The sequence below is a fragment of the Ahaetulla prasina genome, chromosome 7 (genome assembly GCF_028640845.1).
Source record: "Ahaetulla prasina isolate Xishuangbanna chromosome 7, ASM2864084v1, whole genome shotgun sequence".
Taxonomy (NCBI): domain Eukaryota; kingdom Metazoa; phylum Chordata; class Lepidosauria; order Squamata; family Colubridae; genus Ahaetulla; species Ahaetulla prasina.
The window spans coordinates 33,643,186-33,655,872 of NC_080545.1; the positions used below are offsets into that span (position 1 = coordinate 33,643,186).

At 46.0% G+C, this 12,687-nt stretch overlaps 1 protein-coding gene across 1 annotated transcript in view; it reads right to left on the reverse strand.

Annotated features, from left to right (window-relative positions):
• The window catches only part of FOXP2 (forkhead box P2), a 1,142,483-nt gene that overhangs the window by 97,639 nt on the left and 1,032,157 nt on the right, over positions 1 to 12,687 (reverse strand). Inside the window, exons 13-16 of the mRNA XM_058190721.1 lie at positions 4,748 to 4,885; positions 3,463 to 3,651; positions 3,010 to 3,141; positions 1,246 to 1,417 (exon numbers count right to left, since the gene is read on the reverse strand). Coding sequence (XP_058046704.1) covers positions 1,246 to 1,417; positions 3,010 to 3,141; positions 3,463 to 3,651; positions 4,748 to 4,885 — 631 coding nt within the window. The remainder of the gene's footprint in view (positions 1 to 1,245; positions 1,418 to 3,009; positions 3,142 to 3,462; positions 3,652 to 4,747; positions 4,886 to 12,687) is intronic.

Below are 12,687 nucleotides of genomic sequence, written 5' to 3' on the forward strand. Positions count from 1 at the left end.
ACACAAAATTTTCAGGAGCCAATATTATTGGAAACTTGGGAAAAAAATTGGGTTCGAAATGTTAAATTTACGCAGGCACAGAATTTAAGGGAAAATTTTTATAAAATGTTTTATAGATGGCATTTAGATCCTAAGAAACTATCGTATATATATCCAGATATGCAAGCAAAATGTGATGATGCTACATATTTTCATATTTGGTGGACTTGTAAGAATATTAAGGCTTTTTGGATAAGAATTTGGTGGATTCTACAAAATGTTCTGAAAAAGAAGATAAAGTTCCTGCCGCAATTTTTTCTGCTGGGAATTATCACGGTGTACAGTAATTGAGACTAAACTGATTTTAAATCTAATAACAGCGGCAAGATTACTGATAGGACAGTATTGGAAGAAATAAGAAGTACCCACAATAGAAGAATGGATATTGAAAGTTGCTGATTTGGCTGAGATGGCAAAAATCTCAGCCTTTTTGAAAGATAATACACAAGAAAGATACTTAAATGAATGGAAAAAATGGATTGACTATATCCAAAACAGATATCAGACTAAGAGTTATCAGACTGCCTTTGAATGATTAGGATGTATTATTTCTGATTGTTTGGGGGGGTTAGGAATTGATGAGAATTGTAGGAGTATAATTGAGTTAGAAGGGAAATTTTTTTTAGCATATGTTTGTTTTATCTTTAACTACACCTTGTGTTTGTTCCGGGAAGTCGGGGGGGGAGGGGAGGGTTTGTGAAGGGAGGGGAGGGGAGGGGAAGGAAAGCTTTGTAAAACTTTTTCAATTAAAAAAAAATGATATTGGTTGAACTGAGTAATACTTGTAACTCGATGATATTAACATGTGCTATGTTTGGATAGATTCACACATCCTTGGCCTAAAATATCTAAGCAATGGCACTGTCACCATTAATATAATATATCAAAATGTTTTGGCAATTTCACCTTAATTTTGGGTATTCCCTCCCACCCCCTTTGTTTTTAATTAAATGGAACACAAATGGAACACAAATTGCAATAGTTTTCAGCTGGTAAAGATGTAATATTCCCAAGCAGCATTCTTCTATAAAAGCTACACATTTGAAAATACCAAACACTGCTCATACGAACAGCCTCCTGAATAAAATAAATTTATTTGAAATATTTGAATAATCAAAGTAAGTAAAGATCTGAAATACCAAGTTGGAGATTACAATGAAGCTACAATCAGAAGAAGCTGTGATCTAGAAATCAGTCATATCATACCTTGTGGCAATGACTGGACAGGAAGAGCGGGCTGGCCAGGAGGAATGGAAATGAGTCCCTGACGCTGAAGATTCAGCAGATGTTGTTGCTGTTGAAGTTGTTGCATTTGGAGGAGCTGCTGCTGGAAGACAAGCTGCTGGGCTGCCAGCTGCTGCTGCTGCTGCTGTTGCTGCTGCAAAACAGAAGAACAAATGCAATGGAGAAATGAAAAGGGCAAGATTCAGTCAACAGCTCTGGTTTATTTCAGTGATTAAATAGCAATAGCTATTGCGTTGTAGAAACAGGTCTTGTTTCTTAAAAAAGAAAACTTGCTTTATAAATAATCCGATTTTAGTGGGAAAGATGATCTGCTTTTAGGATTCTTTTTTTAGCAAAGAGTCAGAAGAAAGAAGATAACTACTTTTTCAACTTAAAGAACTTCATGACATCTAAGTACAAATTTATCTTGGCTGAAGGTGTAATTCTTTATCTCAAACTTTAATTCAAAAGCAGTCTTATTTTCTCCAGCTGAGTAACTATGATCTGCAGTGGCCCATAAAGGAAATCTCCAGTGATCTATTAGTAAACTGGGATGTAGCCTTCATTTCACTAGCCTGTTAGAGCCTTTGCTGCACTTGTTGGAATACATTAGGTACCTAGCATTATATTCACGGTAAAGAAGCATCCTATTATAAAGGAAAGTGCTAACTTCCAATTTTGTGAAGCGTTACAAGACAAGCCAGAGTTCTTTAAGCTCAGGAGGATATAAAGATGTAGTCACATTTCATAGAAAGACGAGCTGCTGTGGAAGACCTTTCCTTTTTTTTTAGTTTGGAGGAGAAAAGAAACTTCTGATCCATTCACTGGAAAACAGGCTGCATAATGGAGTAAGTCGTGTGGATTGCTCAGAGCCTCAAGAGAAATAAGGGAGCAATTTCTATTCTGTATTCAATAGCAGTCTGAAATTCTATTTACAAATCCAAACAGAAACAATGCCTTGGAAGGTCAGAAATGGATCGTGCATGTTTGAATAATGTGCCGCTACAAGACAATGTCTAGGATATCTGCTGATCAATTTAACTACTTGAACATGTTTTGTTTGTATTATGTTTATAGCTAATGCAGTCAACTGACAGGTGCAAGATAGGCCTGAGATACTGGCTTGTCAGGTTGATTTATGTGCACATCAAACTGCAACTTTCTACTCACCATTCCAAATGTACAGTAACAGTTCATTAATCAGGGTCTGTGACTTCAAAATCTATGCCCAATTTTTTTATAACTTTCTACTAGCTATTATTATCCAATCCATTTCTGAACTATGGATATCACAAAGAGAAGGTAAGTCCTTTATCAGTTCAAGCTTCCTTACATATATCAGTCAATCAGTACTTTGTTCACCACTGTATGAGCACTGAAAGACAATATGGCAAACTCAGCCTCCATAACTGCAAACAAAAGAAGCCATAGCATTCTACTTCAATTGTTATTGGTTTCACTAAATGTGTTTAAAGACTGACCTTCAGGATGAAAGGGCTAAGAACTATAGCATTCTCATAGAAAGATGTAAATTGAACTATTAAAATCATATCCTTTATTATATAAATCAGTTCTTTAAAGTTTAAAATGCTGAAATATAAAATTACATTTTATTGAATGAAAATTCTGAGTACTCAATTATGCCCAATATAAAAATCATTCTGTATAACCTCCAGTCTGTGTAATCCAGCTATTTATTGGATCATATTTATTCTATCTATCTAGCAATCTGTCTGATCATCTTACCAATTCTATGGGCCATTTCACGAAGTCAGTTTTGTCTTCTTGCAATGTTCCCCAAGGACATTTTTGCACAGAGAATGCCTTGTATGAACCAGAATCTCCATGGATACAGCTGTCACTTCCTGGTGGTGATTTCTGCAATCACAGCACAGAGCATTTTTCCCAACCTCTTCAATTATGGAATCATCCTTAAGAAGCAAAATCTGTATCTACAGATATCTTAGTTCACCCAAGATATTCTCTATATGAATACATCCTAAGGGGGCATTATTTATACATCACATTGTCTGCATGAGCTATCTTGGAATTGTTTCAATACCACTAGCTTCTTATAAAGATGACCTTTAAAAAAATAAACACCAAACAAAATTCAACATAATCAGAATAACTTATTCTTCTCCTCCCCAGCTGTCCTACTTGCAGAAATAATTTATTGATTAGTTATTTAGGCTCTACCTCTTTTGCTTGCTTTCCTGGATGCTGTTGCTGTTGCTGTTGCTGCTGTTGCTGTTGTTGTTGCTGCTGTTGCTGCTGCTGCTGCTGCTGCTGTTGCTGCTGCTGCTGCTGCTGCTGCTGCTGCTGCTGCTGCAAAAGCTGAAGATGTAACTGCTCTTGCTGTTTCTTGTAAAACTCTTGAAGTTGTTGCTGAATAAATCATTTTGACTTCAATAAATAAAGGTAAAGTTTCACATATTATGTATCTCCTAAACTTTTCTAGATTGGCATGCGGCAAAGTAGTCACTGAGCTATACTATAAAATAAAATTAGAATCTGAATATGTAAATCTATATAAACTTCTCTCCCCTCAAAGTCAATTCTGAAATATCCCAGTGCAGATTTCCTTAAAAAGAGCATAAGAAGATATGTGTCCTATATCACAGGCAGCAAAAGCAAACTAATGCCTGCCTGCCTGCCTTCCCTCTCTAAACAGAATATCAACTTCCTCACATGTAATAAAGGTGGAGAGTTCAATGAGCTGCCTGTGCAGGATTAGCAGCATGCCCGAAGAATAGCAAAAAGTTATTTCACTGGAATTTCTATGAAACCACATATCTTGTTAAACATTCTGAAAATAAACATATTATTTTCATCATGATAACTAATTATATTCCTTCTAAGTTCAGTTAAAAATGGTAATAGACATTGTAATGATACGTAACAATATTGTTCTTTGGTTTTCAATCAGAAATATCAGGGATTCTTGACTTTCATTCCAGGTTTACTCCTCTCATTCCAACTTCTATTTCCATTTGATTAAAAAAAGTTAAGTTCCCCTTCCAGTTACCTAAAGTAATCGCTAACATCATATAATTTTAAAGCAACTGTGATCTTAAAGTCTATTTACATTATTTGTTCAACTGATCTCTCAAAAAGTACCTAAGTTCCTGAACACTGGTTTATTTCAAGGTGGTTGTAGGGAAAATAGGAGGAGGAAGATGTATTAGGTATGTTTGTCACCTTGAGATATTTATAAACAATAATAAACGTGGGATAAAAAATTAAAATTCCCACTTCACATTCCACCTGCCATTGTTGTTCCTGAACGAGATGTTAAAGTTGTATTCAAAGTTGAAAAACTGATTCTCTAGGTCCTTAAAAAGTTATAGGCTAAGAGAATTTGTCATAGACTTATATTATTCCTTTTTACAAGAGCAAACACATGACCTCTCACTGGCAAATAGGGCTGACTATATAATAAGCTGGAACTCTGCTAATTATCCAAAGAGGTATCCAACATTACCTGCTGCAACATCACTGCTTGCTGTTGTTGAAGAAGGGCTTGAAGCTGCTGAGGAGACAGAACTTGTTGTTGAAGAATCTGTTGCATTTGCTGAGGGGTGATCACTTGGGGAGTCATCATGGCCACTGACACAGGAACCTACAGAAGAAAGATTGTAGATATATAGTTTTCCTTCTTAACACTTGAGTAGAATATTTAATAAACATTTTGCCATAAGTGCTATTTGCTCCATATAATTTTATGATACAATAACTTCCCCATAGATATATCAGAACTATTATTCTCTTTAACTATTCTTTACTTTGAATGCTAGAAGTGCCACAGATGTCTAGCCTGATACATACTGAAGCTATCTACTCACTCAGTTGTCTAACTGAAAATAACCAAATGTCAACCCTGAAGCTGACTTGACCAAAGCTATCTTGGAGCTTCAGTGTTGCCACACTGGATCTGAAGATAGGGAGGGAGGATTAGAGATAGCTGGGATTTTGTAGCCAAAATAAAATACTTTCTCTTGGGAACCAAGGACATTCTCACACCTGGCCCGAGGAAGGAGGAGTGAGGTCACCAAGCAACCAGACAGCATCTTGATTGGACCATATGACTGACTGTTTGGGGTTGAGGGAAAACTTTTAAATAGGTGAAAACCGCCAATATGATATATCCAATAAAGCTATTCTTTGTTCTATCCCCCCATCTCAGTCCGGGAGGCACGTGAAATGACTCAATTAGCCGGCAATTTAGTCCACGGCAGCTATCAGCTCTGGCAGCAAACCAGCGAGCGTCTGCCAAGGTTTTCTTTTATCTTCCTTGATGCCGGCGTGTCAACCAGGAAGTCAGGAACAAACAGCAATTCAAGCCAAATGCTCAGTCAAATAGTTCAGCTCAAATCTTCTCCAGTCAGTTTGATTTGTCTGTCATGGAGTAGTAGAGCAGCCCCTCCTGCTTTTATACCCTGTGGGGTGTGGCTCCGTGACTCAGCACTTTCTAGGCCTGCTCCACCCCTTCTTCTGTTGTTCTCACCTCTCTTGTCTACAAAACCTGGGATCTAACCAGGAGTGATTGTCCACAGCTGGGTCTGGAAGCATTGCCTGGGTTGGTGGGGGGGATTCAGGAGATAGAGGCCTTGTTACTTCCTCCACCTGGCCTGCCTCTGGCTCCTAGAGCTGAGCCAGAAAGGCCGGCCCTATGGAGGGGAGCCCTGACGGCCCTTCTTCCTCACTCTCTGAGACACTCTCTCTGGCAGGGGGCCAGGCCTGGGGGGGGGGGCTGGAGACACAACATTCTTTGAGGAATCCATCTGCCTCGGAGTTTCGCTTGCTATGGGTCTATTACTTGGAACCTTGACATTAAACCGACTCTCCTAAATCCCAAGCTCCAACTGGAGCCCCTATCTGGGGTCCTGAGTCCTGGCTGCTTACCCGGTCTACGTGGGCAGCAGGAAGACTCAGGGAAGAGAAAATCATAGAGGCCATGGGTGCCTGCGGAGCTTGCAGAGGAGCCCTAGAAAGCATGCCGAGCCCTTTGGAGATTCAGCGGGGGGAGGAAGCCGTGGCAGAGGTTGCAGGCCAGGTGGGCACCTGGCCCAAGGTCCGTACAAAATGGCTGCTCACTCGGGAGCTCTACCAGGTGGAGAAGACATTGGCTGCCGGGCTACACTCCAGGCACCAGTGGGAGAGTGCCCAATCACCTCAACAAGGGAGGTAAGAACAACAATCCTTGAGTGGAAGTCAACGGGCCCTCTGGGCCTCAGTGAAGCTGGGGCTTGGAGGTACCAGACTGAGGTCCGCAACCAAACCCTGAGATTGCTGCCAGAAAAACTAAGCCAGCTGAGCCTCAGCAGCATCAGCTACGCGCATCAACCCAAGCAATTGAGAGTGGTCTTGAACCTGTTGACTTTGATATTTTCCCTGTCAGGGACCAATCTAATTGGGTTGTGACTCCTCCACAGGCCCCATCGGCACTGCCAACCCATGACTGAGTCTCTACAGTTGGCACTGGTCAACTGCCACTACAATCCGTACGACCAGCCTGCTGCCAACACCTTTGGTTCAGCCAAGCCCTGGACTGCAGCAGAGCCCACCTAGACATAGGAGATCAGTTAACCTGCCAAAACAACCTGAACTGCCACCAGCAGGGCAGCTACCACCTGGTTGGGCTTACTACCTGGGGCAAGGCTTGATTCAAGCTCAATGGGTGGCTGCCCCAGCTCCGCCTCCTCCTCCAGCTCGGCCTGCCACCCCACCATGCTTTAGAGCTGCTTTTGATGGGAGCCCGGATAAGCTGGTCTTCTACCTGAAATGGACTCACCTCGATTGCTATGGGGACAACTACACTAACGACCAGGAGATAATCATCACCCTCACCGAGAACCTGGAGGGAGAAGCTGCAGAATGGGTGACCCAACTGCACAATAAAGGTGCTCTTGAGCTAGAGAACATTGATGAATTCCTGCAGGAGCTGAGGAAAAGGTTCAAGAACACGGCCCAGAGCAAAGAAGCAGAGACAGAGATTAAGACAATCAGGCAGAGGGGCCACCCAGCCAAAGAGTATGTCAGAGAGTTTCATAGACTTGCTGGAAAACTACGATACTGATTTGAATGCCTCATAGTTCACTTTTTAAGGAGGGCCTGGACAGGAAGCTACGCAGCGCATGCATCTGCTGGAGCATCCCGGACCACATCCACAACTGGTACCGAATGGCAGTGGCCATGGATATCGAGCTCCACCCGCACCCAAAAGAGGCACCAGAGAAGAAGCCCAAGAGACAGGTCGGCTGGTGATTCATTTCCTGCCAAGTAGAAGAGCAGCCCAGGAAAGCCTCAACGACATCAATCAAATGCTTTCAGTGCAGCCTACAGGGCCATCGAGCATCAGAATGCCTGGCACCAGCCCCTGTCCCCCAAGGAAAGACCCCTGGGTCAGCTAAGCCCAAAAAGCCGCTGCAGAGACCCACAGAAAAGGGAGTTTGTCCATCAGGCCATTGAGGTCTCCTGTCCCCCTGAAAGGGAGGGGGGAACTCCAGCTCAGGAGGTCCTAGCACTAGTGGCAGGTGACAGCGACAATTAAAGGGAGGATGACCCAATAGTAAGTAAAACCATCTATCTGTTTGCTATCAAGTCGAGACTAGTGGTGCCTAAGATGGGAACCCAGGGCAAAGTAGAGGCTGTCATAGACAAGGGATATACCCAGTCTTCCCCTCTGTCAGAAGCTAGGACAAGACCCTTAGCCAGCCTCATACACTTTGAACAAGTCGATGGGTCATTAATCAGGGCAGCCCCTGTAACCCTGGTCACCGAAGCCATATGGTTAGAGATGGGTCACCACTGGGAGCTCATCCAGTTCATGGTGGCACCAAAAATGCCTGAAACAGTCATCTTGGGCTTGCATGGCTGGACAAATGGGGTCCAACCATCTCATGGGAAGACAGCTACCAGAATATAAAGCTGGGACTCGGTCCTCTTCCGTCTCCTGGCCCTGCGGGGCAGGGGGAGGATCAGTCAGGCATCTAGAGGGCAAAAAAGTAGCTGCTACCACAGAGCTGCAGCCGGGAACCCCGAGGTTCTCAGAGAGTACCGTGACTTGGCTGAAGTGTTTAGTGAAGAGGAATGCAATGCCCTACTGCCTCACCGCCCCACAGACTGTGCCATAGAATTCGTGCCAGGGGCCAAACTGCCCAAGCCAAAGATGTTCTCCATGACCCAAAGAGAAATGACAGAATTAAGGGATTACATCGACACTAACTTGGCCTGAGGATTCATACAACTGCTAAATCCAGAGTAGCTGCCGCAGTTCTCCTCAAAAGAAAGATGGGTCAATGAGATTCCATCTGTACGGTAAGTGGGAGAGGCAGATATGGCGGAGGCAAGGGGTCGCATCGTCCTCTGGGAGCACGTGCTCGATGTTTAAAGGCGATCACGTGCTCCGGCCCCTCAGTCCTTACCCGTTCCCCGGATGGCCAAGATCCTCAGAGCTTGGGTCTTCGGCTGATGCTGTGCAATGCCCGGTCCGTGGTAAATAAGGCTCCCTTGATTTACGATCTTATACAGAGGGAGTCCGCGGACATTACGGGCATTACGGAGACCTGGTTGGGCACAGAGGGGGGTGTTCCCCTGGTTGAACTGTGCCCTCCAGGTTTCTGTGCATTTCATCAGCCGAGGGCCCAAGGTAGGGGTGGGGGGGGTGGCGGGGGTGGCGGTTGTGATTAGAGAAAGTCTAGAGCCGAGGGAGTCCACTGTGCCTCAGATAGCTGGTTGTGAATCCCTCCTTGTGAAGTGGGGCCATAGGAATCAGATGGGTCTGTTGATCGCGTACCTGGCTCCTTGCTGCGTGACTACAGCCCTGCCTGAGCTGCTGGAGGTGCTTGCCGGGGTGGCAGTTGAGACTCCCAGACTTTTGGTCATGGGGGACTTCAACTTGCCATCGGCCGGCTTGTCATCAATGGTAGCTCAGGAGTTCCTGGCTTCCATGACGGCCATGGACCTGATTCAAGTAACTGATGGCCCCACACACACGGGGGGAGGCACACTAGATCTGATTTTTATCTCTGGACAGTGGATTAATGATCTGGTATTAGGAGATTTAATGACGGAACCGGTGTCATGGTCGGATCATTTTCTCCTTCGCCTGGACTTTCAGACCGCCGCTCACCTCTGCAGGAGGCGGAGCCAATCGTTGGTTCCGTCCCAGGCGCCTGATGGACCCTGAGAGGTTCCGGACGGAGCTTGGGCGTTCCTGAGGATCTTCCCCACGGCACGACTGAAGAACTCGTTGCGGCCTGGGAGCGGGCCGCGACGGGGGCTTTGGACCGTGTCGTGCCTTTGCGGCCTCTGACCCGGTGCAGATCTCACTTGGCTCCTTGGTTCTCTGAGGAGCTGAGGGAGATGAAACGCCGGAGAAGACGCCTAGAGAGTACCTGGAGGTCTAGCCGTTCCGAGGCTGATCGGACACTAGTGAGATCTTTTACTAAGACCTACCTAGTGGCAATGAGGGAGGCGAAACGTTCCTCGTTTCCACCCTCATTGCATCGGCAGATAACCGCCCGGCCGCCCTGTTCGGGTGACTCGCTCCCTCCTTCATCAGGAGGCGGGATGACCTACAGGGACGTGCTGAGGAGTTTAACGGTTATCTATACGATAAAATCGTTCAGCCGGGATAGTCTAGACCAAAATTGCGATGATCCAAGTGGGATGGCAGAGGCACGTCTTGTTGAGGTTATTTGGGATGAGTTTGAGACTGTGGCTCTCGAGGACGTGGACAGGTTACTGGGGAGGCTACATGCGACATGTTTACTGGACCCGTGTCCTTCCTGGCTGGTGCTGGCTACTCAGGAAGTGACACGAGGCTGGCTCCGGGGAATTATAAATGCTTCATTGATGGAAGGGGTTTTCCCCGCTGCTTTGAAAGAGGCAGTGGTGAGACCCCTCCTCAAGAAGCCTTCCCTGGACCCAGCTATTTTGGGAAATTATCGTCCTGTCTCCAACCTTCGCTTTGTGGCGAAGGTTGTAGAGAGTGTGGTTGCATGGCAGTTTCCCCGGTACCTGGATGAAGCTGTCTATCTAGACCTGTTCCAGTCCGGCTTCCGGGCTGGTCACAGTACGGAGACAGCTTTGGTCGCGTTGGTGGATGACCTCTGGAGGGCCAGGGATGAGGTTGTTCCTCTGCCCTGGTCCTATTAGATCTCTCAGCGGCATTTGATACCATCGACCATGGTATCTTGCTGCACCGGTTGGAGGGTTGGGAGTGGGAGGCACTGTTTATCGGTGGTTCTCCTCCTATCTCTCCGACCGGTCGCAGACGGTGTTGACAGGGGGGCAGAGGTCGACCGCGAGGCCCCTTACTTGTGGGTGCCTCAGGGTCGATTCTCTCGCCTCCTGTTCAACATCTACATGAAGCCGCTGGGTGAGGTCATCAGTGGTTTCGGGTGAGTTATCATCTGTGCGCTGATGATACTCAGCTGTACTTTCACCCGAACCACCCCAACGAAGCTGTCAAGTGCTGTCCCGGTGTCTGGAAGCTGTACGGGTCTGGATGGGGAGAAACAGACTCAAGCTCAATCCCTCCAAGACGGAGTGGCTGTGGATGCCGGCACCCCGGTACAGTCAGCTGCAGCCGCAGCTGGCTGTGGGGGGAGAGTTATTGGCCCCAACGGAGAGGGTGCGCAACTTGGGTGTTCTCTTGGATGGGCGACTGTCGTTTGACAATCATTTGGCAGCCGTCTCCAAGAGGGCCTTCCACCAAGTACGCTTGGTGCGCCAGTTGCGCCCCTTTCTTGACCGGGATGCCTTATGCACGGTCACTCATGCCCTTGTCACTTCCCGCTTGGACTATTGCAATGCTCTCTACATGGGGCTGCCCTTGAAGTGCACCCGGAGGCTGCAGCTAGTCCAGAATGCAGCTGCGTGGGTAATAGTGGGGGCAACTCGTTGCTCCCATGTAACACCAATCCTGCGCAGCTTGCACTGGCTTCCTGTGGTCTTTCGGGTGCGCTTCAAGATTTTGGTTACCACCTTTAAAGCGCTCCATGGCTTAGGACCCGGGTACTTACGGGACCGCCTGCTGTTACCTTGTGCCTCCCACCGACCCGTATGCTCACACAGAGAGGGCCTTCTCAGGGTGCCGTCCGCCAAGCAATGTCGGCTGGTGGCCCCCAGGGGAAGGGCCTTCTCTGTTGGAGCTCCTACGCTCTGGAATGAACTTCCCCCCGGTTTACGTCAATTGCCTGATCTTCGGACCTTTCGGTGTGAGCTTATTCAAGCGGGAGTGGATTGAAATTTTATTGGGGTATTTATGTTTTAAGATTTTAAATGGTTTTAAAATTTCGGCCATATTATAATATTTCTTTTTAACTTCTTTTAATGTTTATATATTGAATTTTTACTTGGCTGTACACCGCCCTGAGTCCTCCGGGAGAAGGGCGGTATAAAAATCGAAATAAATAAATAAATAAATAAATTATGCATTGATTTTAGGGATATTAATGCAATGTGCGTGGAAAACACCTACCCACTGCCCCTCATGAATGACATGCTAGCCCACTTAGTAAAAGGGAAGGTGTTCACTAAAATGGACTTGCGCACTACTACAGAGTACGAATAAATGAGGGCAATGAATGGAAAACTGCCCTTAACTGTTCTTAAGGCAGCTTTCAAGGCACTGAAGACCCTGTTTGCCACAGAGCTAGTCCTCAGGCACCCTGATCCAGAACAGCCCTTTGTCATCCAAGCCAACGCCAGCAACACGGCCATCGCAGCAGTTCTCCTCCAGAAGAATGTCAATGGGAACTTGCAACCCTGTGCATACACCTCCAAAAAATTGACAGAGACCGAAAGGAGATGGGCCGTGTGGGAGAAGGAAGCCGTTGGGCCCTTTTGAGATGGAGACACTTTCTATAGGGCTGTCATGTTCCATTTGAAGTGTGGACTAACCATAAGAACTAGAGGCACTCCAGATCCCACAAAAGCTTTCCCCAAAGCAAGTTCGCTGGGCACAGTACTTCAAATGGTTCAACTTCGAGTTAAAGTACATCCCTGGGGTAAAAATCCTCCTGGCAGATGCCCTATTGCACCAGCTACAGTACGATAGTAAACACGAAGAAGTGGTCCATACCATGATTCCTCCCTCCCAACCTGCCTCGCAAGCCATGACCTGTGGGCAAGCTAAACAACAGGGAGCTACAAGCAAGGGTGGGGTGACCCAAAGACTAAGATACAAACTGCCATCCGATCCGTGGTATAATGACAGCAAGGAGGCACTGACCCTAAAGGATGGACTAGCCTGGAAAGACTCAAAGTTGTACTTACCCACAAATCTGCAACTCTAAGTTCTTCACCAGAGTCATGACTCTAAACAGGCAGGGCACTTTGGCTACTTAAAAACCCTGCGCTTAGCCAGAAGACAGTTTTGGTGGCTGAAAATGAAAATGGACATTGAGGACTATG